Source organism: Hyaena hyaena, unplaced genomic scaffold, assembly GCF_003009895.1.
Source record: "Hyaena hyaena isolate Hyena2069 unplaced genomic scaffold, ASM300989v1 scaffold_471, whole genome shotgun sequence".
Taxonomy (NCBI): domain Eukaryota; kingdom Metazoa; phylum Chordata; class Mammalia; order Carnivora; family Hyaenidae; genus Hyaena; species Hyaena hyaena.
In genome coordinates this window covers 1,143,783-1,167,862 of record NW_024081102.1, presented here as the reverse complement: position 1 = coordinate 1,167,862, position 24,080 = coordinate 1,143,783, and the positions used below count along the sequence as shown (strand labels likewise).

The 24,080-nt window shown below is 47.5% G+C and overlaps 1 protein-coding gene and 1 non-coding gene across 2 annotated transcripts in view; both read right to left on the bottom strand.

The window, feature by feature from the left end:
* Positions 1–3,666: 3,666 nt before the first annotated feature.
* On the bottom strand, positions 3,667–3,738 carry TRNAC-GCA. The gene has a single exon. It is a non-coding gene; the product is annotated as a tRNA-Cys (tRNA).
* Positions 3,739–23,338: 19,600 nt separating this feature from the next.
* The window catches only part of LOC120246414 (pollen-specific leucine-rich repeat extensin-like protein 1), a 1,190-nt gene continuing 448 nt past the window's right edge, over positions 23,339–24,080 (bottom strand). The window contains exon 2 of the mRNA XM_039253915.1: positions 23,339–23,809. Within this exon, the coding sequence (XP_039109846.1) occupies positions 23,339–23,809 (471 nt within the window). The remainder of the gene's footprint in view (positions 23,810–24,080) is intronic.

Here is a 24,080-nt window from a genome sequence, read left to right as displayed (position 1 = left end):
CCCATGAAAGTACACATCTCCTATTTTGTTCTTACCACAAGCCTGCTCCTGAGAGGCTCCACTCTTTATAGCCCAGGAGCTATAAAGGGCCTCCCAGGCGGGATCTCGCCATGACCACCACGGTAAGGCCTCATCTCTCTGCAGTGTTTGATTTTCTACCCCAAAACCACAATTTCTTTTTTTAAAGTTTATTTATTTATTTTGAGAGAGAGAACTCATGTGCTAGCACGCAAGCAAGTGGGGGAGGGGCAGAGAGAGAAGGAGAGAGAGAATCCCAAGAAGGCTCCACGCCATCACCGCAGAGCCCAACAAAGGGCTCATCCCACAAACCACGAGATCACAACCTGAACCAAAATCAAGAGTCAGACACTCAACCGACTGAGTCACCCAGGCGCCCCCCAAAATCACAATTTCAAAAAAAAAATTACCTCACAACCAAAGATCTTACCAATCACAGGACTGTCCACACTCACTAATTGGGCCTCCCCCTTCCCACATCAAGACAGTTAGGAGTCTGTGGCCAGGCTTCAGACAGAGTGAAGGGGGCTGGTTGCTTCTGGGAGATTTCACCCAAGCAGGGCAAGAGCCTCATAACTTCTGCCTGGCTCACAGCACAGTCCTCTGTATAGGGCCAGTCTTGGCTCCGCTGAGCGGGAAAAGCACAGTCACCATGCCTTTCCCCTTATCAGTGCTTCTTATCAGTTCTTTAGGTCACAGTTCCCAGAGGTCGTACCTAGTCCTAAACATTCTCCTACCATCTTGATTAGACATGGGCACTCCCCAAGTCCCCCTCAGCACACACGGACATACCACCTCTTCTCCTGGTGCCTTCTGGAGATAGACACGCCCACCAAATTCTCAGAGGGGGAGTTTACCCCCAAAAGACAGTAACTTCCTAGATACCAGAAAAACCAAAATGAACTCTAAGGAAGGAATTCTAGCTTCTCCATCCCCACTCCCTTCTGGCCGATGGGCATGTCAGAGTAGAGGAGGGCCGGCTGAAGTCCAGGCCTGGGGACTGGGGTCAGGGGGCGGGCAAGAGGGCTGCCTAGCAAAGGAACAGGCCTACTCTGAGAACAAAGGAAGAGAAATCGCTTCCAGGGGAGGAGAAGTGACTGGGCAAGACAAAGGGTCCGGTGTGGTGGCTGAGTGTGGACCAAGAGATGCACTTCAAACCCAAGTGCCCCTCATGTAGTCTTGCTTAACATCACACAGATGGTTCTGAACTTCTCGTTCCTTTGCACCTGCTAAGTCCTGAGTCTGTAAAGTGTACAAATAAAAACCACACAGGTTGGATCCTTGACAAAGGATCCACTTTGGCCTCAGACGGATGAGCTCCTCATGCCAAACTCCTTCCTCTCCCCTCCATCCGGCCCCACTCACGGGCCGTCCTCCCAAACCATCTGTCATCGGAAAGTGCTGATCAATGCAGCTTCCCAGAGACTCCCGGCTTACCTCGAGAAGGCACGTTTGCGCCCTGAGCCCTCAGAAAATAAAGTTGATTAAATAGTGCCACCCAGTGCCCCCTCCAGAGGAGAAAGGGCAGAGTGGCCTGGGGTGCTCTGTGGTGTCTTTTCCACCAGAGCACAGTGACCTGACCTCAGCGAGAGATGAGCATCGATGCAGGAAGCAAAGGGGGCAGAGAGAAATCCAGAGGGCTGGGAAAGGATGGAGGGTTTCAGTGGACCGAAACCAAGTTCCGAGCCCTGAATATAAAGCCCTTCAGTCTCTGGCCTCTTCTCCCCCAGCCCACTCGCTATGTTCTTTGTCTCCTGGCACTTAGGTCACCTCTGGAGGTGCTTCATGGCCTGCCTCTGCTTATGCTCTTTCTTTCTCCCGGATTGCCCCTCCCTGCAGCTCTGCAAGAGCCTAGGAGGCTTCCTGGAGGAGGCAGCGGCTTCCTTCCACACTCTTCAAAACATGTGAAGAAACTGCCTTGCCTGTTACAACATGATGGTGTTTGTCTCATAGGCTAATATCTTATGTGAGTAAGCAGGCTGCAGCTACACGTGTATTAATATTGACTACTATTATCCCCGTGTTCTGGGGGGACAATCACCTGGCATGGATTCTGCAGGACTGGCTTCGGATTTTTGCTCTCCTGACACCCCGAATAAGAATTGCCAGTGGAATGAAACAGAGCGGTTAGGCTGACACACTGCGGTCAGACACAGCTTGCGGGAACGAGTTGGCTAGAAGCAGCCTCCTGCCACGTGACCGTGATGTGGGTATATTGACCCAAAACACAAACGCCCTCCAGGGACAACTGGTCCACCATCTAGACGCTGGCCCAGGGCACAACTGAGCACTAATTGGAATAGCACGGACACCGCTGCCTTCCCAGTCTCCCCCGGAACCTCCACTGGCCAGCATTAAAGAACTCCCCAGACCAGGGCACCTTGGTCATCTTCCTGAGAAAACGTGTTGCCGCTTACTCCCCTCAGTGGGCCCTGCCTGTCTCTGCTGCTCAGATGGAAAGCAGATGTCCCATAGCGCATTCCCAGTGTCCCCTGCAAGGCAGGTGACCGGAGTCCCAGAGTGAAGGCAGAGAGCAGAGAAGTAGCCCCATGGGGGGGAGGGCACAGGGCTTCTGGAGCGAAGTGGCCCGCAGCCCCTCCGTGTGCTCTGTGCACACCCTGATGAGGCAGCCTGGGGCCGAGCCACTGGAGCCCTGGGGGACCGCTGTGGTCACAGCCCCGTGCTCGGTGGGGATGGGGCGCACACAAGAGGAGTCAAAGCTCCATTCTCCCTGTCCCCCCCCAGTGCTGGTGGCCATGTGTGGCGGGGATGGGACTACCCACAGGGTAGGTGACATCTGGAAGGCTCAGGGATAAGTGTTAACAGGGGGACTGAGTCAGCCCTGGAGAAGTTCACTGGCAGCTGGCAAAGACCTAAGCCATCTGGGGTCTGGGCTGCCTCCTCTCCCAGCAGAAGACTCGGCTCCGCAGGACCCGGAAGTAGAAGGGCGGTCCTTCATCAGTAGAATACGGAAAGGGGGCTTGAACAAGAGATCTCTTGATCTGCAGGGAGATCCCCACCTTTGCTTGTGCCCTCGCTTGTTCTAGGCGGCCCATGAGCACCTGGGCGGCCCCATCGGCACCTGTTTACTCTCCGTCAGCCCAGAAACCAGTGCCACAGCAGGCTGAAGGCCTTCCTGCTCATCTTGCCCTTCCCCGGCCCCAACCTCATTCCCCCCGGCAGACCTGCACCATCTCCTCACCCCAGTTCATGACCAAGACCTCCAGAGCCACTCCTAGAAAGGCATTTAAAATGTTCCAGAACAGCAGCTGCTGCATGCAGCAGCCCAGGAGAATCGTCTGGTGTCTCTGGGATGTGGGTGGATAAAAAGAAGGAAGCTATTGAGAAATACAGCTCCTCGGAGCCCCAGTAATCAGAATCTCTGGACTGGGGACCTGGGGTGTGTGTGTGTGTGTGTGTGTGTGTGTGTGTGTGTATAACCACCTTCCCCAGTAAGTCTCCTGCTCAGACACAGCTCAGGTCCATATATTACCTTCACAGCACAACATGGTCATAGATCGGACCACATGTCTGGTTCTGGGACTTTCCGTGGCCTGGTGCAGGCCAAGGCTTATCCCAAAGGGCCACACCTCTCAATCAAGAACCACCGTGAAGGTGCCATTTGGGGTAGGCACTAAAATTTGGGCCAGGGGGCACCCGGATTTGAACCGGGGACCTCTTGATCTGCAGTCAAATGCTCTACCCCTGAGCTATTCTCCCTGGTTTGTTAGGTGCCTAATGAACACCTTTTCACCTGTGTTGCAACACCCACGTCCCCTGCGCACTGTAGTGTCTATTAATTGGTAGAAAGCTCTGGAGATACGGAAAGTTTCCCTTCAGGAAATTAGCACCTTTTGGCCCTGCTCTTTCACATAGATCACCACCCCCCCCAACTCTGGCTTCCTGAAACTTCTTTGCTCACCATCTTGCAGTTGTCTTTTCTTAGCACCACTTCGAAGGTGCTGCTTGAGAACGCATTGCTAAGGGCTGGGCTACTTCTGCCTTGCTTGCTCTCTGCAGCAAGCTCCATCGACTTGCAACCTGCCCTCTGAACCCTCCCCTCCCACTCTCACCCCCCCCACCCCACCCCCTGGCTTTGTTGCTCATCCCCTCTCAGCTCTGTCCTCGCTCCACATCTACCTCCCGGCTTTTGGCAGGGTCCTGACTGAACCCAGATGAATTACTCGAATTATTTAGCCAGAGAGATCACAACCCCCAGCCTGGGGCCCAAGAAGCTGCCCCAATGGTCCCAGGGGACCTCACACCAGAAGGTCAGCCCAGCTGCAGCGGCAGGGACTGTGCCCCAGACCCAGGACCAGAGATGCCTCTGCTGGACGAACGCCGGCCCCAAGGCACAGCACTGCAGCTCCAGGAAGTGAACCTGGCCCCTGGCCAGCACACCACTGTGACCAGAAGGCCACTGATCCCCAAAGTGTAGAGAGAAGACACTGCCCAAAGGGACACTAGAGGCAGTGAAAGTGGCTGTCATGTCTGTGTCCGGGAGACCAGCGCTCAGAGCGCACAGGGATGGACTATGGGAAACCCCCCCTCATTCCTTCAATCTATTGTAGGGACTTATGTTTATTTCACAGGTAGTAAGACCTCCTTGTTGGGGGGGGGGGAGAAAAAAGCAATGGCTTTGCATCTTTCTACAGTGGTTACCACACCATTAAGCATAAAAGTTAGGAAGCAATAAATGTGTTGGGTGCAAGGAAAGACAGCGAAATTAACAAAGGCGTCTAAGTCTGGAATAAACACAGATTTTCTGAGGTGCCACCAGCCACGCACTGTGGGTGTTTTGGTGTCCGTTCCTTCAGACCTGACCACCAGCTCCTTCCCTCGAGTTTGGGCCCTCCTCTTTAGTGGCAGAGATGAGCAAGTTCACGGCCACGTGATGGCCCTTAACTCTCCCCTGCTGGTCTTTGGGCTCTCAGCAATGTTCCCCACTCTTACTGAAAAGAGAAAAGGCAGGGAAGGAATTGGAGAAATCCCCACACTAAAATTCCTCTTAAAACAAAGACTCACAAAAGCCATTAGGAGAGTGTAAAAACAAAAACAAAAACAAAACAAAGAAACTCCACAAATCAGGATACTCAATGGTGCAATGTAGGAAGCTTTCTCTTGAGAACTGCCTTCTGTACACCAGTAATGAAGAATTAGGAATAAAACATTTGAAAAGATGTTATTTAAAATAGTAACAAAGGGGTGCCTGGGTGACTCAGTCCCTTAAGCGTCTGACTCTTGATTTTGGCTCAAGTCATGAGCTCACGGTTGTGAGATGGAGCCCCGGGTGTCAGGCTCCCTGCTCGGCGTGGAGCCTACTTAAGATTCTCTCTCTCCCTCTGCCCTTCTCCCCTTCTTGTGTGTGTGCGCTTTCTCTCTCTCTCTAAAAAAAGAATAGTAACAAAAATACAGGATCCTTAGGAATAAATATAAGCTGCACAAAACCCTTTTTTAGACTCTTCTAAAGTTTCCTTGAAAGGCATTAAAGGAGATCTAAGTAAATGAAGAAATATGCTGTTTTCTGATAGGACAAAACAACAATTTTGTAAAGATATCAATGCTCCCCAAATTCATCTGTAGATTTAATGCAATTCCCATCAAAATCCCAATCATGATTTTCATAGTACTTGACATTCTAATGCTAAAGATTATGTGGGGGAAGAAAGAGCTGGGGATAGCTAGGGTTTTCCTAAAGAAAATGAGCTAGACAAGGAAACTAGCCCTAACAGATACGGAAACTTGCTACGAAGCCATAAGGCAGTGTCGTATTGATACAAGGAAAGACAAACAAGACCGATAAAGCAAGATGAAGACCCAGAAACAGACCTGTCCACAGAGAGACACTTGATATATGAGAGGGGTGGCATGGTACAACAGCAGAGAGAGGAGGCGCTTTCCGATACACGGTCCAAGGTCTACTGGATACCCAGACACAAAATAAACCCCAGGCGGATTCAAGACTTAAATATTAAAGGATGTGCTTTTTTTTTTTTTAACTTTTAAAAGAAAGTCTAAGAGAAAAACTTTAGGAAGTAGGATTAGGAAAAGGATGTCATCGTTAAGACCCACACATAAGGGGCACCTGGGTGGCACCATCGGTTAAGTGTCCAACTCTTGATTTCAGCTCAGGTCATGATCTCTCAGTTGGTGAGTTCAAGCCTTGCATTGGGCTCTGCACTGACAATGTGGAGCCTGCCTGGGATTCTCTCTCCCTGTCCCTCTGCCCCTCTCTGCTTGCATGGGCTCGCTCTCTCTCTCTCAAAACACATAAAGAAACTTAATTTTTTTTTTTTAATTTTAAAGATCCATACATAGGGGCGCTTGGGTGGCTTAGTCGGTTAAGCGTCCAACTTTCGCAGGTCATGATCTCGTGGTTCGTGGGTTTGAGCCCCGCATTGGGCTCTGTGCTGACTGCCAGCTCAGAGCCTGGAGCCTGTTTCAGAGTCTGTGACTCCCTCTCTCTCTGACCCTCCCCTGCTCGCGCTGTCTCTCTCTCTCTCTCTTAGAAATAAATAAAACATTAAAAATTTAAAAATAAATAAAGATCCATACATAAAAACCATAAAGAGAAGTATCAGTGCATTCTGGTTCATTAAAATGAAGACCTTCTGTGTACTAAAAGTCTCCAGAAAGAAAGTGAAAAGGTGAGTCACATACCAGGAGAGATTTGTCAGTGTCAGAAAGCAGACACTTCCCTAGACATGTTAGCAGAGAGCATTTAATGTGGGGAATTGGTTAACGTGAGGAAGTAAAAGGAAAGAGGAGAACAGCAGGGCGGTGCAGGCTTCGAAACCCCAGGAAGCAGCTCTCACTCCTGGAGCCGAGAAGAAAAAGGGGCGGAGCTTGTACATATCAGAAATGAGAAGCAGGGGCTCCCAGCGGTGTGGATGGGATGCTGGTGCCCCGGGAGCTCAGGGGGCGGTCTCCCAGGGGGAGCACTGCCAATTAGGCTGGTTCAGGGGCCCCCAAAGAAAGCTGGCAACCAGAACCAGTACTGCCAGCCGAGAGCACCACTGCTGGGGCCTCCTGCCTGGAGTCCCCAGGACACCGCATGCTCTGATGGGTTTCCGTTAGGATAGGTTACTTTGCATTTTCTAGCATGTTATCAAAACGGAGGTACACTTTATGTATTCTTCTTGTCTCACTTCTTTCACTCAGCATGAATGTCTTGAGATTTGTCCCTGTTGTCCGGGTGTCAAGGGTCCGTTTCCTTCCGTTGCCGGGTGGTATTCTACCGGATGGATGTATCAACACTCACCGCTCACCTGTTCCGGTCACTTGTGTTCTTTCCAGTATTTGGCTATTGCAAAGCTCCTGTGAACATTCGTGCACAAATCTTTGGATATATACTTTCATTTCCCTTGGGTAAATACCTACCAGTGGAGTGACTGGATCAGAATGGTTGGGACATTCTACACTCGGGCCCAGAGCGTGCGTATCCCCGCTAGCAGGTGCTCTGCTCCATACCCTTGTCGACCCTTGGTGGGGCCAGCCTTTCTGATTTGTGCTGTTCTGACGGGTGCGCAACCTGTTAGGTGGCTTCCATCTCACTGCGGCTTGGGTTTGCATTTCTGGAATGACTTGTAATACTGAACACCTTTACGTATGCTTGGTATCCCCGGAACTAGTTTCCCAGAATCATTTCCTAGTATGGGTTCAAGTTAGAGTTGGCCGAAAGAAGAATTTGAGTGGCATTTGGGAGGTGGAAGTGAAGTGGCAGCCGTGCCTCTCTGAAAATCGCTGTGACATATAGACACCAGATAGCAGAGCTCAGCTTCCCTGGGCTCCCCCCTGTCCTGTCCAGCTTTCCTTCCTAACTGCCAGCCCCAACCATCACCGGTTACCCCGGTGTTCCCACGAGACCCTTGCCTGAGGACCTACAGAAGTGATCTTTTTTTTTTTAATTTTGTTAATGTCTATTTATTATTGAGAGAGAGAGACAGAGCGTGAGCAGAGGAAGGGCAGAGAGAGACACACACACAGAATCTGAAGCAGCTCCAAGCTCTGAGCTGTCAGCACAGAGCCCGACGCGGGGCTCGAACCCACAACCATGAGATCGAGACCTGAGCTGAAGTCAGACGCTCAACCAACTGAGCCAAAAGTGGTAATTTTCCATCAGATTTTCCCCCGTTCCTTCCTGGCCCCATTCCTGTGGCTGGATTTGCTCGGTTTCCCAAATTCCCCTACATCTCTGTTTCCACCTTGCCACACATTAGGAAGTCTCCAAAGTGACTGTTCTTTGATCCTCCAACTCCCTCTCCTGGACCGTTCCTTCTACCAGCTCATCACAGAATTGTGCAAGGTCTAATTTCTATAATAATTCCCTTAATCAGTAATATTTACCGTGATTCCGCTCCTCCAATCGAATACTGACTGGCACGTCTCAGTGGGTTTATTTTTAAAACTTTTTCACTCATGTGTGAAACATACAAAAATGCACAAATCATAAGTGTTCCTCTTTTTGAGCTACAAAAAATAAATACACCTGTTGTAACATGCATCCAGAGTCTGAGAAATAGAACAGTATTCTGAGAAATGGAAATGAGATGTAAGGGTCAGTGTAAGGCATTGGCTCTTCCCTGGGTATACATTTTCATATTGCCTCGACTTTTGAATTACTTTAATGTTTTATGTTTTCAAAAAAAACTGCAATAAGTGTGAGGAGATAAATCTAAAAACAAATATAAACAAAACCCAAAAACCTAATGGTATAGCATATCTATAACATGACCACAAAGAAGAAAACATTCTCAGTGCTACATATTCTAAGGGGCGAAAAAAGAGATCTTGAACTACAATGAGACATTGAACCTCATTTGTTTTGGTATAAGTTACAAAACCTATTTTTGAGCAAATGAGTAAATATATCTAAATTTTGGGGAACCAGGGCTCTAATTGTGGGGAATGGGGGTATTACTATGGAATGGAGGACGGCAAGCAAGAACTGTAGAGAGGGATTGGAATTGTAAGCAGCAATGTGAATACACACAGACTCACACATACATGTGCACACACATTTCCTAACTCTGCCCTCTCAAAGGGGCTAGAAACAACGACTCAATGAGTTCCAATGAGCACTCCTAATGCTCATATTGTGACCATTAAAGGGAACCATTAAACCATTAAAGGGAACTAGGAACCCTTGGAGAAATGGCTGAGTCCAGGGCTGGACGGGAAACCTAAAAGGTGAACAATGTAATATCTTGTGCCAGAAAGTGAGAGGGTGAGTAGGTGTCGACAGAGCATAGGGCTCGCTTGAAGAGGCTTGGCGCTAGCTCAACTGGGGACAATTTAAGCATCAAAAGAAATAAAGATAAGAATGTGTTATAGCTCATTATTAAAGAATCCATGAGGGGCGCCTGGGTGGCTTGGTCGGTTAAGCGTCCGACTTTCGCTTAGGTCATGATCTCGCGGTTCGTGGGTTCGAGCCCCGCGTCAGGCTCTGTGCTGACTGCCAGCTCAGAGGCTGGAGCCTATTCAGTCTGTGACTCCCTCTCTCTCTGACCCTCCCCTGCTCACGCTGTCTCTCTCTCCTAGAAAAAAAAAATTAAAAAAAAAAAAGAATCCATGAATCCATATTAATACAGGTTTTTTTAATTTGAGATGGACAAAGGAAAATTGCTTTTTTAAAAAAAAAAGTCAACTAATACAAGTAAAAGGATGGATAGAAATATAAAATCACCATTTTATAACCATCAGGGTAATAACTGATTTAAGTAAGCATCATTAATGGATGCTAAATTTGCAAGGTGAAAATCGTTGGGGAACAGGATATAGAAAAAATCTGTCCAACATCATTTTAACGGAATAATCTAATTCAATCTCATCAATAGTGGAGTAAAGTGACATCACTCTTGATGTAATGCATGGACATAAGATAAACATATATAACATAAACATTATATAAGTATAAATAAATAGGGGCACCCGGCTGGCTCAGTTGGTTAAGCATCCAACTTCAGCTCCACTCATAATCTCACGGTTCGTGGGTTCGAGCCCTGCATCAGGCTCTGTGCTGACAGCTCAGAGCCTGGAGCCTGTTTCAGATTCTCTGTCTCCCTCTCTCTCTGCCCTTCCCCTGCTTGTGCTGGGTCTCTCTCTGTCTCTCAAAAATAAATAAAACTTAAAAAAACAATTAAAAACATAAAGATAATATAGCATAAAACCTGAGAAGGACACACTATCACCTATGTAGTCATTTTACCAAAATACTGAACTTTAAATAATGAGGAAACAATCAGACAAATCTTTCTCTCCAAAAGTAAACCACTATCCTAACTTTTAACACGTTTTTGGCCTGTGAACTTTACATACGCTTGCCCCCAGGGTTACACTGGGGAGACCTAGTCATGTTGTCATGTGTGTGTTGACCAGAGGGGCAGTTCTGTCAATCATCCAGCTTGGACTCTTCAAAACTATCAATTCCATGAAAGAAAATAGAAGAGCGGAGAAGTGTTCTGGTTTAGAGCAATCTAAAACCACATGACAGCCACATACAATGCATGAACCTTGACTGGACCTTACGTTGGAGATAGAAGAGAACTATCAGTGACTTTATTGGGATAATGGAGAAATATAGACTATGGATTGCATATTAAATATTGGATCACATCATTGATAAACCTCATGAATGCGCTGTGGTTTTGCAGACTGCCTTTCTTCTTAGGAAATCCATGTTGAAATATTTAAGGGTGCCAGGATGTCCTCAATGACCTTTCTAATGAATCAGAAGAACCTCTTACACGCACACATAGAAAGAAAGAGTGTGCACACGGAGAGCAAATGTGGCAAAATATTAATAAGTGGTGACCCCGGCAGAGTATAAAAATTTTCATTGTTGGGGTGCCTGGGTGGCTCAGTCAGTGAAGCGTCTGACTCTCAATTTTGGCTCAGGTCATGATCTTGTGGTTCATGGGTTCATCAGGATTCTGCTTGGGATTCTCTGTCTCCCTCCCTCTCTCTCTCTCTCTCTCTGACCCTCCCTCCCTCTCTCTCAAAAATAAATAAGTAAACTTAAATTTTTTCTTTAATTTTTCATTGTACTATGTTTATAACTTTTCTATAGATTTAAGATTTTTCTAAATAAAAAGTTAGAAGATTATGTTTAGAATTTCATTTGTAAAAAAAAAAAGAAAAAGAAAAAAGAAACATCATTACCGGCACCCCAAAACCCACCCCCGTCCATCCTTCCCAGTCATTAACATCCTTTTTCCAAAATTAACCGCTATTCTAACTTCTGACACCGTGTGTGGCCTATGTTTCAATTTTGCATATCTTTCTCCCTTTATTGCTTGTGATATCCAGCCATACAATTGTATGTAAGAAGGGTTCGTTTCTTGCCGCTGCTGTATAGCATTCTGGCTATATGAATATTCATTATTTATCTAAGCTGTGGGAAAGCTGTTGCCAGCTTGGGGCTCTGAGGAATAAGCAGCTATGAAAATTCTTGTACCTGTCTTTGATGAGCTCACATATGCACTTCTGTTAGGAGCACCATCGCTGGGTTTTGGTAGTTAATGACATGCAATTTTCCAGAGGGGTCATATGTACCAATTTATTGGCCATTTGGACAATGTCTCATGTGAAATGCCTGCCCTACTGCCATTTTCTATGGGAAATAGAAATTTTTTTTTCTCACTGATTTGTGGACACTACTTTTATATGTGGATACAAGTCCTTTGTTAATTATATGCCTTTCAAATATCTTCTCTTTGACCTTCAGCTTTCTTAAAGATGCCCTTTGATGAACTGAGTCCTTAACGACAATGGTCTGATCTATCCATCCCCATTATGTTTAGTGCTTTCTGTATTCTCTCTAGTAAATCTTCACATTTTCACCAGATCACAAAGATACTCTTTTAAGGTTTCTTCTAGAAGCTTATTGTTTTGTTGGTTTTTTTTGTTGTTGTTGTTGTTGTTTGTTTTTTTACATTCAGAGCTACAGTCTACCAGGAATTGATTTTGGCATATGGGGTGAGTGTCTAGACCTTTTTCCATATGGTTATCCAACTAATCCAGCCTTGCTCATTGGAAAAACTATTCTTTCCCTCACTACTCTGTGCAACAAGTTTGTCATAAATCAGATCTCCATATATGGGTAGGTCTGTTTCTGGAGTTTCTCTTTTGTTCCATTGATTTACATACTTACATGCACATTACCGCACCGTCTGATCACTATTGACAGTGTGTCTGGTGGTGTAATCCCTCAACTTTGTTCTCCTTCATGAGTCTATTGCTGTCCCTGGCCTTTCGCACGCCCATAAAAATTTTGGAATCTGTGTGTCGACAACCACAAAAAAATTATGTGATTTTGGTTAAGATTTCTTTGAATCTATAAAGATGAGAGAACTGATATTGTTCCTCTAATTAGTCCTCATTCTATTAACTTAATTTATCTCACTACTTGCAAAGTCTTTGATTTTTTCAATGGTGGTTTATAGCTTTCTATGGAGAGATATTGTATACCTTCGATTACTTTTATTCCTTTGTAGTTGGTTTTTTGTATGTTATTGAAAATGGAACTGTTTGCAATTTTTCTAAGTTTTAAATTTCTGTCATATAGAAATAGAATTGAATTTTGTATTTTCATCTTGTATCTAGTAACCTGGCAAATTCATTTAATTCCAATGGCTCGCCTATATATTCTTTTGGATTTTCTGCACACACAATGCTATCGATGGTGATTAATAACAATCTTATTTCTTGCTTTCTTATTCTTTATGTCTTTTATTCCTTTTTTTCCCCCTCCTTATTGCACTAGTCAGGACTTTGGAAACATAGTTGAATAGAAGCGGTAATTCTGGATGTCATTTCCTCTTTCCCAATCTCAAAGGAATACCTTCCAGTATCTCCTCATTAAAGGTGATGCTTTCTATGACAGTCTTCTAACACCCTTTATCAGATTAATAACAATTGCCTTCCACGGAGGGCTGAATAATGGCCTCCAAAGATATCAATTCCTAACCCTTGAAACCTGCAAATGCTACCTGATATGGAAGAAAGGGTCTTTGCAGAGGTGATTAAGAATCTTGAACCGGGAGATTATCCTGGATAATCTGGGTGGCCCTAAATGCAATTGCAAGAGAGAGGCAGAAGAAGATTTGACACAGACAAAAGATGAGAAGGCAGTATGGACACAGATATGGAGGTGAAGTTTGGAGAGAAAGACCCACCAACCAAGGAATGCAGACACCAGAAGCTGAAAGAGGCAAGGAGTGGGTTCTCCCCTAGGAGGCTGTGGACACCTTCATTTCAGCCCAGTGAAACTGATTTTGGACTTCTGGTCTGTGGAAGTGCAAAATAATAAATGTGGGTTGTTTTAAGCCCCAAAGTCTGTGATTATTTGTTACAGCAGCTGTAAGAAACTACACTACCTCTGAATAGTACACCAGGTGTTTTTTAATCATGAAGAGATGTTGAGTTTTTCAAATTCTATTTCTGCATCTATTATGATGATTTTGTGATTTTCCTCCTTTATTCTCTTAATGTGATGATTTATATCGATTTTCAAATGTGAAATCAACCTTTGATTCCTGGAATAAATCTCACACTGGGCATGATGTTCTTTCCTTTTAGATATTCTCAGATTCATCTAATTCATAAGAAAGACTGGCCTCTACTATTCCATTCTTATCTTTCCAGAGTTAAATATCAGTGTTAGCCTGGCCTCATAAAATATGTTGGGAGGTACCCCTATTTTCTTAATTCTCTGGAAGACTGTATATACGTTTAGTATTCGTTCTTCCTTACATTTGGAAGAATTCACCAGTGAAGACATCTGAGCCTCAAGTTTTCCTTCTGGGAAGGTTTCTGGTTAAAGACTCTATTTAATAGATATGAAAATATTTGACTTAATGTTGCTTCTTGGTCAGTTTTCATAAATTATATTTTTCAGGGAATTTGACATTTTTCTTGAAAATTGCAACTCATTTCTCAGGTGTCTTGGCATCAAGTATATTCCTCTGATATCTCTTTGCTGTCTCCAGGACCTGAACTCCTCTCTCACTTCTCATCCTTCTTTTTTAAGTAGGCTTCACCCCCAATGTGCAGCTTGCACCTGACCCTGAGATGTGCTGACTGAGTCAGCCAGGGGCCTCCTCCTTTGCCATCCCTCATATTACCCATATGTACCTTCTTTCTTTTTCTCTTGACCACTCTTGCTAATGGCTTATCGATTTTGTTAGTTTTTCCACGGATCAACCTGGCTTTGTGGATCTTGTCTCTGAACATTCGTTTTGTGTTCTTTTATCTTTATGATTTCATTCTTTCTATATGCGGGGGGGGGGGGTGGTTAACTTAGTGTTCTTTTTCTAATTTTTTGAAATCATTGCTTACAGTATTGATTTCCCAGCCTGTCTTCCTTTAAGGATTTAAATTTCTATCTCTGTATGATTTGAGCTGTAAACTACAAACTTTGCCTGTGTTTTATCTACATAATCATCACTTCAAAACCTTTTCTGATTTCTATGTGTTATTTAGAAGTGTGTGGTCCATTTCTCCATTCCCCCATGCTTCAGACATTCTGGTTCCTGTCTAGAATGTTCCTTGCCCCACCATGTTGGCCTAGAGAACTCCTACTGACCCTTCGCTATTGGGTTCAAGTTGTGTGCTTCAGAAAGCCTTCCCTACCCCCACCCCCAGGCAAAATGTAGCACTTTTTTATTCTGCTGGTTTTCTTTCCATATTCATCCTTCTGTCATTGGTGATTCATCTCTCGCTGGACGGCGCATTCCTTTTAGGCAAAGACTGCATCTTTCATCTCTGTGCTGAACCCTGAGCAGGTTTTGTTGAACAGATGCACTTGTGTGCTTGTTTTCCTTGTACAGTTTTAATTTCAGATATTCCCTTTTATCCATAGGAATCTATAAATTGTCCCAGATTTTTCTATATCTAGGTTCTGAATTACATCTCCCAGACTCCCTCTAAGCATGAGAAGGGGCGTAAAAATCCTTTGCTATACAAAAAACTCTGGGGCTTTGGTTTAGGATTATATAGTCTTCGTGTTCAACACCAGGCTAAGGACCTGCGAGGTACTTGGTATGGACTTGTTGACTAATGTCTACTGATTGGGCTTTGTCCCTCGCCAAGCTGGAAATAACTCAGGGCCCCTATAAAATATTCCTAATTTCAGCTGACTAGCCTTTGATGGCTCCCTCCTCCCCAAGCTCCGAAAGCAATGAGGCAGTGTTGTATTCATTACAAGGTCATCCAAAATTGATGACTCAACAGTCAGCCTTATAAAACTTCAAAATCTCTCATAAAAATGAGTCAGAATCTAGTAACAAGCTTGTTTCTATTATAATTAATAATGTCACTGCTGGGGCAGGCTGTGTTCTGCATGGTAAGTGTTCTTTAATGTACATGGTGAGAAATCTAATGTTCCTAACTATTTTCAAAAGCTGTGGGGAACTTAGTTTTGGGGAAATTCAGTAGTTATTGACTTTTTAAAGTAACTCTAAAAACCAACTCTGATGCTTATTTCATATGTATTTTAAAGTTTTTTAATGTTTATTTACTTTTGAGAGAGAGAGAGGCAGAGATGGAAGCGGGGGAGGCAGAGAGAGAGAGACACAGAATCCGAAGCAGACTCCAGGCTCTGAGCTGTCAGCACAGAGGCTGACACGGAGCTTGAACTCAAGGACCGCGAGATCATGACCTGCGTTGCAGTCAGACGCTTAACTGACTGAGCCACCCAGGCACCCCTGCTTGCTTCAAATAAGTCTAGATTTTTCCATATCTGGAGTTTGCTTAAAATAAGGCCCATCTACATTTTTTTGCTATACTGCCCTCCCTCGTCTTTACCAGCTCCTGGTAACTTCACTTCTGGACCCGGAGAGTCCAGACCCAGAGCCTTTCCCTTGGTTAAGGACGCCTGGAATGTTCTAGGGTTCAAGACTGCATTCCTGCGGCTCAAAGCTCTGATTCCATGGAAGATGCAGGGGCCCTGGGATGAGTCACTCTCTAAGCTGTCATTGGTCACTGACACCCTCAACGTAGTCAAGTTTTACATTAGCATATTAGAATGACTGAGGCAACCAATGTTTCTAGAAAGCATGAAGGGCAATCATGGATGCCAGAGCACTGAGTCTTCCTCCGCACATTTGCCACACCTTTGCCACATGCTCCCTTTACCCTAACTCTCTAAAGCCACCTCCAGGTTGGCTGAGGGTGACGTCATCACGGGAGAAACTCAGCAACACCCGAGGTCCTAGAGTTAGAGGACTGAGACCCTGCCCTCCCCACCACCGCAAAAGGGACGCCCCGAGTGACGAGGAGTGTGGGAACAAGCGAAAGGTCTTGAAGCACTGCATCGACCATGTTTTCACAGTGGTCAAGAAGTCCAAACAACCTTTTAAGGTTCAAACAAGCATGGAAGTGTTATAAAGGAACCGCAAGGTTTCCATGGATCGTTAACGTATGATGACTTCTGGCCGCCTGAGCCCTCCTTGGGCGGCTGCCCAGGCCCACAGGACGCACGCTCACTGGGCTCTGTCTTTGGGTGCCATGGTGCCGGCTGTCTGTGAGGCGCTGGGCCACAGCCAGCGGATCCTGGGGTCATGCAGAGCCTCCCTGCACAAGAGCGGGAAGGAAGGGGTTCCTCAGAGCCACCTGCTCCTGCAGCTTCCAGACCCAACTGCAAGTTCTCTAGCCTTTGTGCCTCTGAGCTGGAGAAAGGCTTCAGCAAGAAGTCAAGCTTGAACAGACCCCCACCTGGAGCCCAGGACGCCTGTCCCCAGGCCTGGCCAACTCTCACCCCCGAGTCTCAGCATCAGTCAGGATAGGCTAGGTTCAGCTGTGCTAGCAATTGACCTCCAAACTGTGGGACTTATTCCACCAAAGTTTTTTTTTTAATGTTTTATTTATTTTTGAGAGAGTGAGAGCATGAGCAGGGGAGGGTCAGAGAGAGGAGACACAGAAACTGAAGCAGGCTCCAGGTTCGGAGCTGTTAGCACAGAGCCCAATGCGGGGCTCAAACTCACGCACTGTGAGATCATGACCTGAGCTGAAGTCAGACGCTCAACCCACCGAGCCAGCCAGATGCCCCTCCACCAAAGTTTTGTTTTATGCTCCTGTGACATGTGTTCAGGGTAGGCTGAGGGTCTAGTCCACATCTCCCCCCTCCAGGAGGCAGCCTGATAGAAGAGCCACCCTCTCAAATATCGCTGATCGCCGGGATGGAGGGAAGGAAATCTTCAGAGGGCCCCAACTCGTAATTAAATGCTCAGCCCAGAAATGACAATTCATTGGCCACACCCAACCAGAAGAGGCCAGGAAACACAATCCAGCTACGCCCCTTTGGGAAGCCAATGGCAAATATTTGGGGAACGATATTTGGGAATGAGTGCCACACCTTTATGAAAGGCCTAGGACTGAATTTTAGGCCTGGTCCCAAGGGAAAGCCGTAGGCCTGAGGGCACAGCTGGGAAGAGGGAGATCTGCACGTACTGATGCACCTGCCCAGCACAGGAAGTACAACAGGGCCTCCTGGGTGGGAAGCCCTTGCATCCGAACAGTCTGAACCAGGGGCTTCAGGCCTCCCCAGTCCCCTGGGGTGGCATATGTTCACCAGTCCCCTGGCTCCTTCTGGGTGAGCTGCAGATGATCAATGATCACTCTAACCTTGGACTTTTCTGGAAGCGTGGAGGTGATGGGTGATGCACCAGCAGAGAGCGATGAGCATGAAAAGATCAGCCAACATTAATATGTTCCATAAGCCTACACTGTAGCAAGCATGGCAGAGGAGACCAGAGAAATAAGAAATAGCCCCTGCTCTCCAGAAGCTCATAATCTATGAGGCAAGTTAGGACGCTATTACCTTGTGTTATAAGTTTTCTCTAATCTCAGATAAACGGTATCAATATTAAGGTATGAGCTCGGCTAAGGCAGAATTCACCGCAGATTTCACTGGAATGGAAATATCCTCTCTCTCTCTCTTTAATGTTTATTTATTTTAAGAGAGAGAGAGAGAAAATGTGTGCACACACGAGCAGGGGAGGGGCATAGAAAGAGGGAGAGAGAATCCCAAGCAAGCTCTGGCTGTTGACGCAGACCCAGACGCAGGGCTAGATCCCCAAACCTACGAGATCATACACGACCTGAACTGAAATCCAGAGTTGGGGGCTGAAACCGGCTGAGCCACGCAGGTGCCCCCGACAATGGGTTCTTGTCTCAGGCAGAAGATGGGGCCAGTCAATGATTTCCCCAACTTGGCTGTGTGTTGGAACCCCAGGCCCACCCCTACACCCACCCCTTACTATAAGCTTGTTAAAAATAGATCTTCCTGGGGTGCCTGGGTGGCTTAGTCGGTTAAGCTTCCGACTTTCACTTAGGTCATGATCTCGCGGTTCGTGGGTTCGAGCCCCGTGTTGGGCTCTGTGCTGACTGCCAGCTCGGAGCCTGGAGCCTGTTTCAGTCTGTGACTCCCTCTCTCTCTGACCCTCCCCTGCTCACGTTGTCTCTCTCTCTCTCCTAGAAATAAATAAAACATTAAAAAATTTAAAAAAAATTAAAAAAAATAAAAATAGATCTTCCTTTCTAAAAGTTTCCCCCACGATACTCAGGACCCACCCCCAGAGATTTGGCTTTAGTAGATCTGGGACGGGATCCAGAGATCCACACCCGTCACAAGCTTTCCCACAGCGGCAGCTTGTCTGAGAACCCGCTGTGATGGGCAGTTTCTACCTAGAAATGGCACATATCAAAAGTTGAATTTTTTATTTTTTATCTTAAAAAAAATTTTAGGGGCGAAAAAATTTTAAAAATTAAAAAAATATATATTTTAGGGGCGCCTGGGTGGCTTACTCGGTTGGGTGTCCGACTTTCGCTTAGGTCATGATCTCGCGGTTCGTGGGTTCGAGCCCCGCGTCGGGCTCTGTGCTGACTGCCAGCTCAGGGCCTGGAGCCNATACACCTTGCAGGGGAATTTCTGGACTATATGGTAACTCTGTGTTTTACTTTCTCATTTTAAAAATTGGATTGTCTTTTTATTGGTGAGTTGGAAGCATTCTTTATATTCTGGATATAACTCCCTTATCAGATAAAAGACTTACACATATTTTCCCCATTTCCCTAAGCCATCTTTCCATTTTCTTGATAACATCCTTCAAAGCACAAATGCTGTCAATTTTGATAATGCCCAAACTACCTATTTTATCTTTGGTTGCTTGTGTGTTCAATATCATTGAGAAGAAAGAATCAAAGGTCATGAAGATGCACATCTACATCTTTTTAAAAAGTTTTATAGTTTTATCTCTTACATTTAGGTCCCCATCTATTTTGAGTTAAGTTTTGTATATGGTGCATGTGGGTATCCAGTTTTCCCAATACCACTTTTTTTTTTTTAATTTATTTCTAGGAGAGAGGAGAGAGAGAGACAGCGTGAGCAGGGGAGGGTCAGAGAGAGAGGGAGATACAGACTCCGAAATAGGCTCCAGGCTCTGAGCTGGCAGTCAGCACAGAGCCCGACATGGGGCTCGAACCCACGAACCGCAAGATCATAACCCAAGCAAAAGTCGGACGCTTAACCGACTAAGCCACCCAGGCACCCCGAAATAAATTTTAAAAAATAAATTAAAAATTTAGTTTTGAGAGAGGGAGGGAGACGGAACACCAGCAGGGGAGGGGCAGGGAGAGAGAGAGAGACAGAGACAGAATCCGAAGCAGGCTCCAGGCTCCAGGCTGTCAGCATGCGGGGCTCGAACTCATAGACCATGAGATAATGACCTGAGCTGACGTCAGACACCCAACCGACTGAGCCACCCAGGCGCCCCTTAAAAGTTGAATTTTTAAAACAACATTCCTGAAAACTGAACTCGTCTTCGCACCCACTTTGTTCCTGTGGTAGGTGCATGCTCTCCTCCCTGCACCGCTCCCCCCTCCCCGCCATCCAGACGCAGCCCCTGAACGCGATCCCAGGATTTCTGTTCACATAAACGACACACCCAGTGGGCCATCACCTCTCAGTGTGGATCACTCCCAGCTCTCTGTGTTGCTCCCTCCTTTCTCTTCCCGCTCCTGCTGCATGTGGCCAGGCACTTTCCCCCCTCCCGCTTGGACTCTGCAGTACCCTCCCGGCTCATCTCTCATCGGCCTCAGTCCCTCCCCCAGGTCGTCATCAGGTGAGCCTCCCTGTGGGCTCCGTAAGGGGCTTATTCCCGGCTCAGCCACAGTCACTGAATCCAGCCCCTCAGCCCGAGGACAGTCTGTCAAGCTTGTCCCCATACGGCCCAGCCTATTTTCCCTCGTGGCTTAAAGTCCGAGCGTAGCCGGAACCATGTCCCTTCACACCCTGCTTTGTACCTTCCTACCCCAATTTCTTCTAGGCTGTTCCCTCGCTACCCCTTCTACCACCACCCTCCGGTCTGAGATGCCCTCTGCTTATTAAAAATGTTGCCCACGGGTGCCTGGGTGGCTTAGTCGGTTAAGCATCCGACTTTCGCTTAGGTCATGATCTCGCGGTTCATGGGTTCGAGCCCTGCGTCGGGCTCTGTGCTGACTGCCAGCTCAGAGCCTGGAGCCTGTTTCAGTCTGTGACTCCTCTCTCTCTGACCCTCCCCTGCTCACACTGTCTCTCTCTCTCTCTCTCCTAGAAATAAATAAAACATTAAAAAAAAAAATTTAAAAATGTTGCCCATCCTTTAAGATCCAGTTCAGATTGCATCTACCTGATACGGTCTGTCCTTTCTGAAAGAAAAGAGAGAACCGTACATGTCTGTAACACACACGCACACCCACTTATCTGCCAGTCTTGAAAAATACAAAGATGAGATGAATGGGTCCAAGCACCTTCGGAAGGTGCCTTTCAACTCTACTCGAAAGGGGGCGCTCTCTATCGGAGGGAAGAACCAAACCAGTCAGATCCTCTCTCCTGGGAAGAATTCATTCCAGAGACACCCAGGCGGCACCTTGCCCCCCACTGCTCACATCCTCTGTAAAGCGAATAATACATGTCCCAGGGAAGCGCTGGGACCCTGAGGGGCCATCTCACCATGGAGATGACATCTTTGTTTCCCTGAAAAGGAAGAAGCCCCTTCTCCAAGGTATTCCGGGAACAGACCGGCCCGTGGTCTCATGACAGTATGAGCAAGCTGTCACGCGGAGGTCCGCGCGCAGGTCACAGTGAGAGTGAACACCACGGTCTTCGGGCGGGTCAAAGCGAACCGGCGTGAAAGGAAACCAGACCCAGGAGAGTTACAGAACAGCCTGGTCCAATCTCCTCATGGTCCGTATGAGAGGCTGGCTGCCTTGCCTGCAGATCTGTGCCAGCTAATGGCATAATGTTCCAGCCTCCGACCCCCACCTCCTCCCGCCGCCCACCGAGAATACTCCAGGGTAGACGTCCCAACCCACCCAGCCGTGGCTGTGTTCCCATGGCTCATTTTTTGTTTGTTTTTTAATGTTTATTTTTGAGAGAGAGAGAGAGAGAGAACCAGCGCAGGGGAGGGGCAGAGAGCGAGGGGAAGAGATGATCCAAAGGGGGGGGCTCCACGCTGAGCCTGATGCAGGGCTCGAACTCACAAACCATGAGAACATGCCCTGAACCGAAGTCAGACACTCAACCGACTGAGCCACCCAGGTGCCCCTGGTGTTTTTTGTCTGTTTTTTAATCAAGGACTTTACCATGAAGCTAACAAATCTCAAGATTCAGATTACCTCCCTTGCACCAACTCTGTACCTATTTTTTTTTTTAGTTATTTAGTTTTAGAGAGAGAAAATGAGTAGGCAACGGGCAGAGAGAGAGAGAGAGGGAAAGAGAATCCCAAGCAGGCTCCACACTACCAGCACAGAGCCTGATGCAGGGCTCGATCTCACCAACCGTGAGATCATGATCTAAGCCGAAATCAAGAGTCGGATGCCTAACCAACTGAGCCACCCAGGCGGCCCCCTGTACCTACTTTTAAATTTGCTATTTTGGGGGCGCCTGGGTGGCTTAGTCGGTTAAGCGTCCGACTTTCGCTTAGGTCATGATCTCGCGGTTCGTGGGTTCGAGCCCCGCGTCGGGCTCTGTGCTGACTGCCAGCTCAGAGCCTGGAGCCTGCTTCAGTCTGTGTCTCCCTCTCTCTCTGGCCCTCCCCTGCTCACGCTGTCTCTCTATCTCCTAGAAATAAATAAAAACATTTAAAAAATCTATAAAAAAATAAATTTGCTATTTTGTGCAAGTTTTTTCTCTTAACAATATTCCCTGAATCATACAAGATTCAAGCCCATAAAACGTGGGCCCATCCTGGCAGAGGAAATGTGTTATTTGGGAGGGGAAGAAATCATGTAGAAACAAAGCTGGGGGGGGAGGAAACGGACCACGGGAAGGTTCAGGAACATTCTCCTACAGTGAGTGGGTCAACTACACCCTTTCAGAGATTTACTCCAAGAGGCAAAAAAAAAAAAAAAAAGCAAGGGGGGTTGAGCAGGGGCTCCTAGCTGGAAATCCCCTATCCTTCCCCCACCCCATCCCCACAACAACCTTCAAGAGCTCGGGGCATCCGAAAAGAGCTGGGCTGGCATCCTGAAAAAAGAAAATCAGGTTCAAGGAGCAGACTCCTGAGGAAAGCATGCCCCCTCCCCCCGCTCCTGGACAGAATTCTACTTTTACACATAAAGAATGCAACCAGACGACTCCTGGCCAGGCTGATGGCCTGAAAGCAAAGGGCACATGAAGACCCCTGCCCGCTAGACCCCAAAGCCCAGACAGAAGACCACGGGCCGCACAGGTTGCTCTTCAGAAGTCTCCCTTAGAGGGAATTCTGAAAGGAAATGCACCTTTATGGCCACAGGGGGGCCCCATTCAAAGGCTCCGTCCAACCGACCGCCTGGGTTTGCCTCTTAAGGAGTTTTCCCATTTATTTATTTAATTTCTGTCTCCTTTTTTGTTTAAAGATTCTATTCTTATTACGACGAGATCAAAATATAAATCAAAAAAAAATGTTAGAAAATGTGCAAAAACGGCCTGCGCGGTCTCACTGCTAAGAGAAAACCCGCTTAGACTGTGTTGACATATACGCTTCCAAACTCCTGCGTGTGTTTTTTCTTTTACACAAAACTGAGATCATTCTGGACAGACTTCTCCTCTTAAAATACCGCGAACATCTTCCCACACCCAGCGCTTCACCAAAATGATCATAAATATGGTATTGTGTTCGTTCCATTTGGAAATATTTGTTATAAATAATAAGCACATAACAAAGTTCGGAGGGGCTCCCTACCGGGATTTACCCAACTATTTTCCTATTGTTGGAAGCATTTATTCCGTTTCAGACCAAGACAGACGTGAGTTACAGCTGCCCAAATAAATACATAAAAAGCCCAAATGGTCTGGCAAGACCTAAAGCAGCAGAGGCGACGTGGCGGGCGCCCTGTGGGAGAAGGCGCGGGTGTCCTGGGGCTCCAGGGGAGAGCGGCCCTGTCGCCCGGTCACCCGGCGCCGCTGGTGCCTGGAGCCAGAGTCTCCTTTCAGCAAGCGAGTCCCTCCGGGGGCGTGGGGTGCAGGTCCGGCTCGGGGTTCAGGCGGTGACTCAACGCGCGCCCGGCCGCAGGCCAGTGGGTCTGGGGGTTCTGGAGACCAGTGGGGGGCGGGTCGGGAGTCAGTGGCAACGTTGGTGGGTAGGCGGCCAAGGGGGTCAAGGGGTCGGGAGACCTGTGGGTCGAGCAGCGTCAGTGGCCGGGTGGTTCGGGGGTCCGGAGACTGGTGGGTCGGCTGGCCCGGGGGTCGGACAGCGTAGGGGGGCGGGCGGATCGGGGGCGGGGGGTTCGGAGGCTGGTGGGTCGGCAGGCGGGTGGACTGGTTATCGGGAGGCTGAGGAGTCAAGGGCGGGGGAGAGGGTAGTTGGGAGGTCGAGAGGCCGGTAGGTCGGGGGTCAGTGAGTCCGGGATAGGGCGGCCGGAGAGTCGAGAGGCCGGTAGGTCGGGGGGTCGGGCGGTGGGAGAGTCGGGAGGCAGGTGGGTCGGGTCGTCAGTGGGTCCGGGATAGGGCAGCCTGAGAGTCGGGAGGTCGGTGGGTCGGCGGTCGGGGGTCGGGAGGCCGGCAGGTCCGGGGCTCGGGGAGTCGGGTCGTGGGAGGGGGGGGG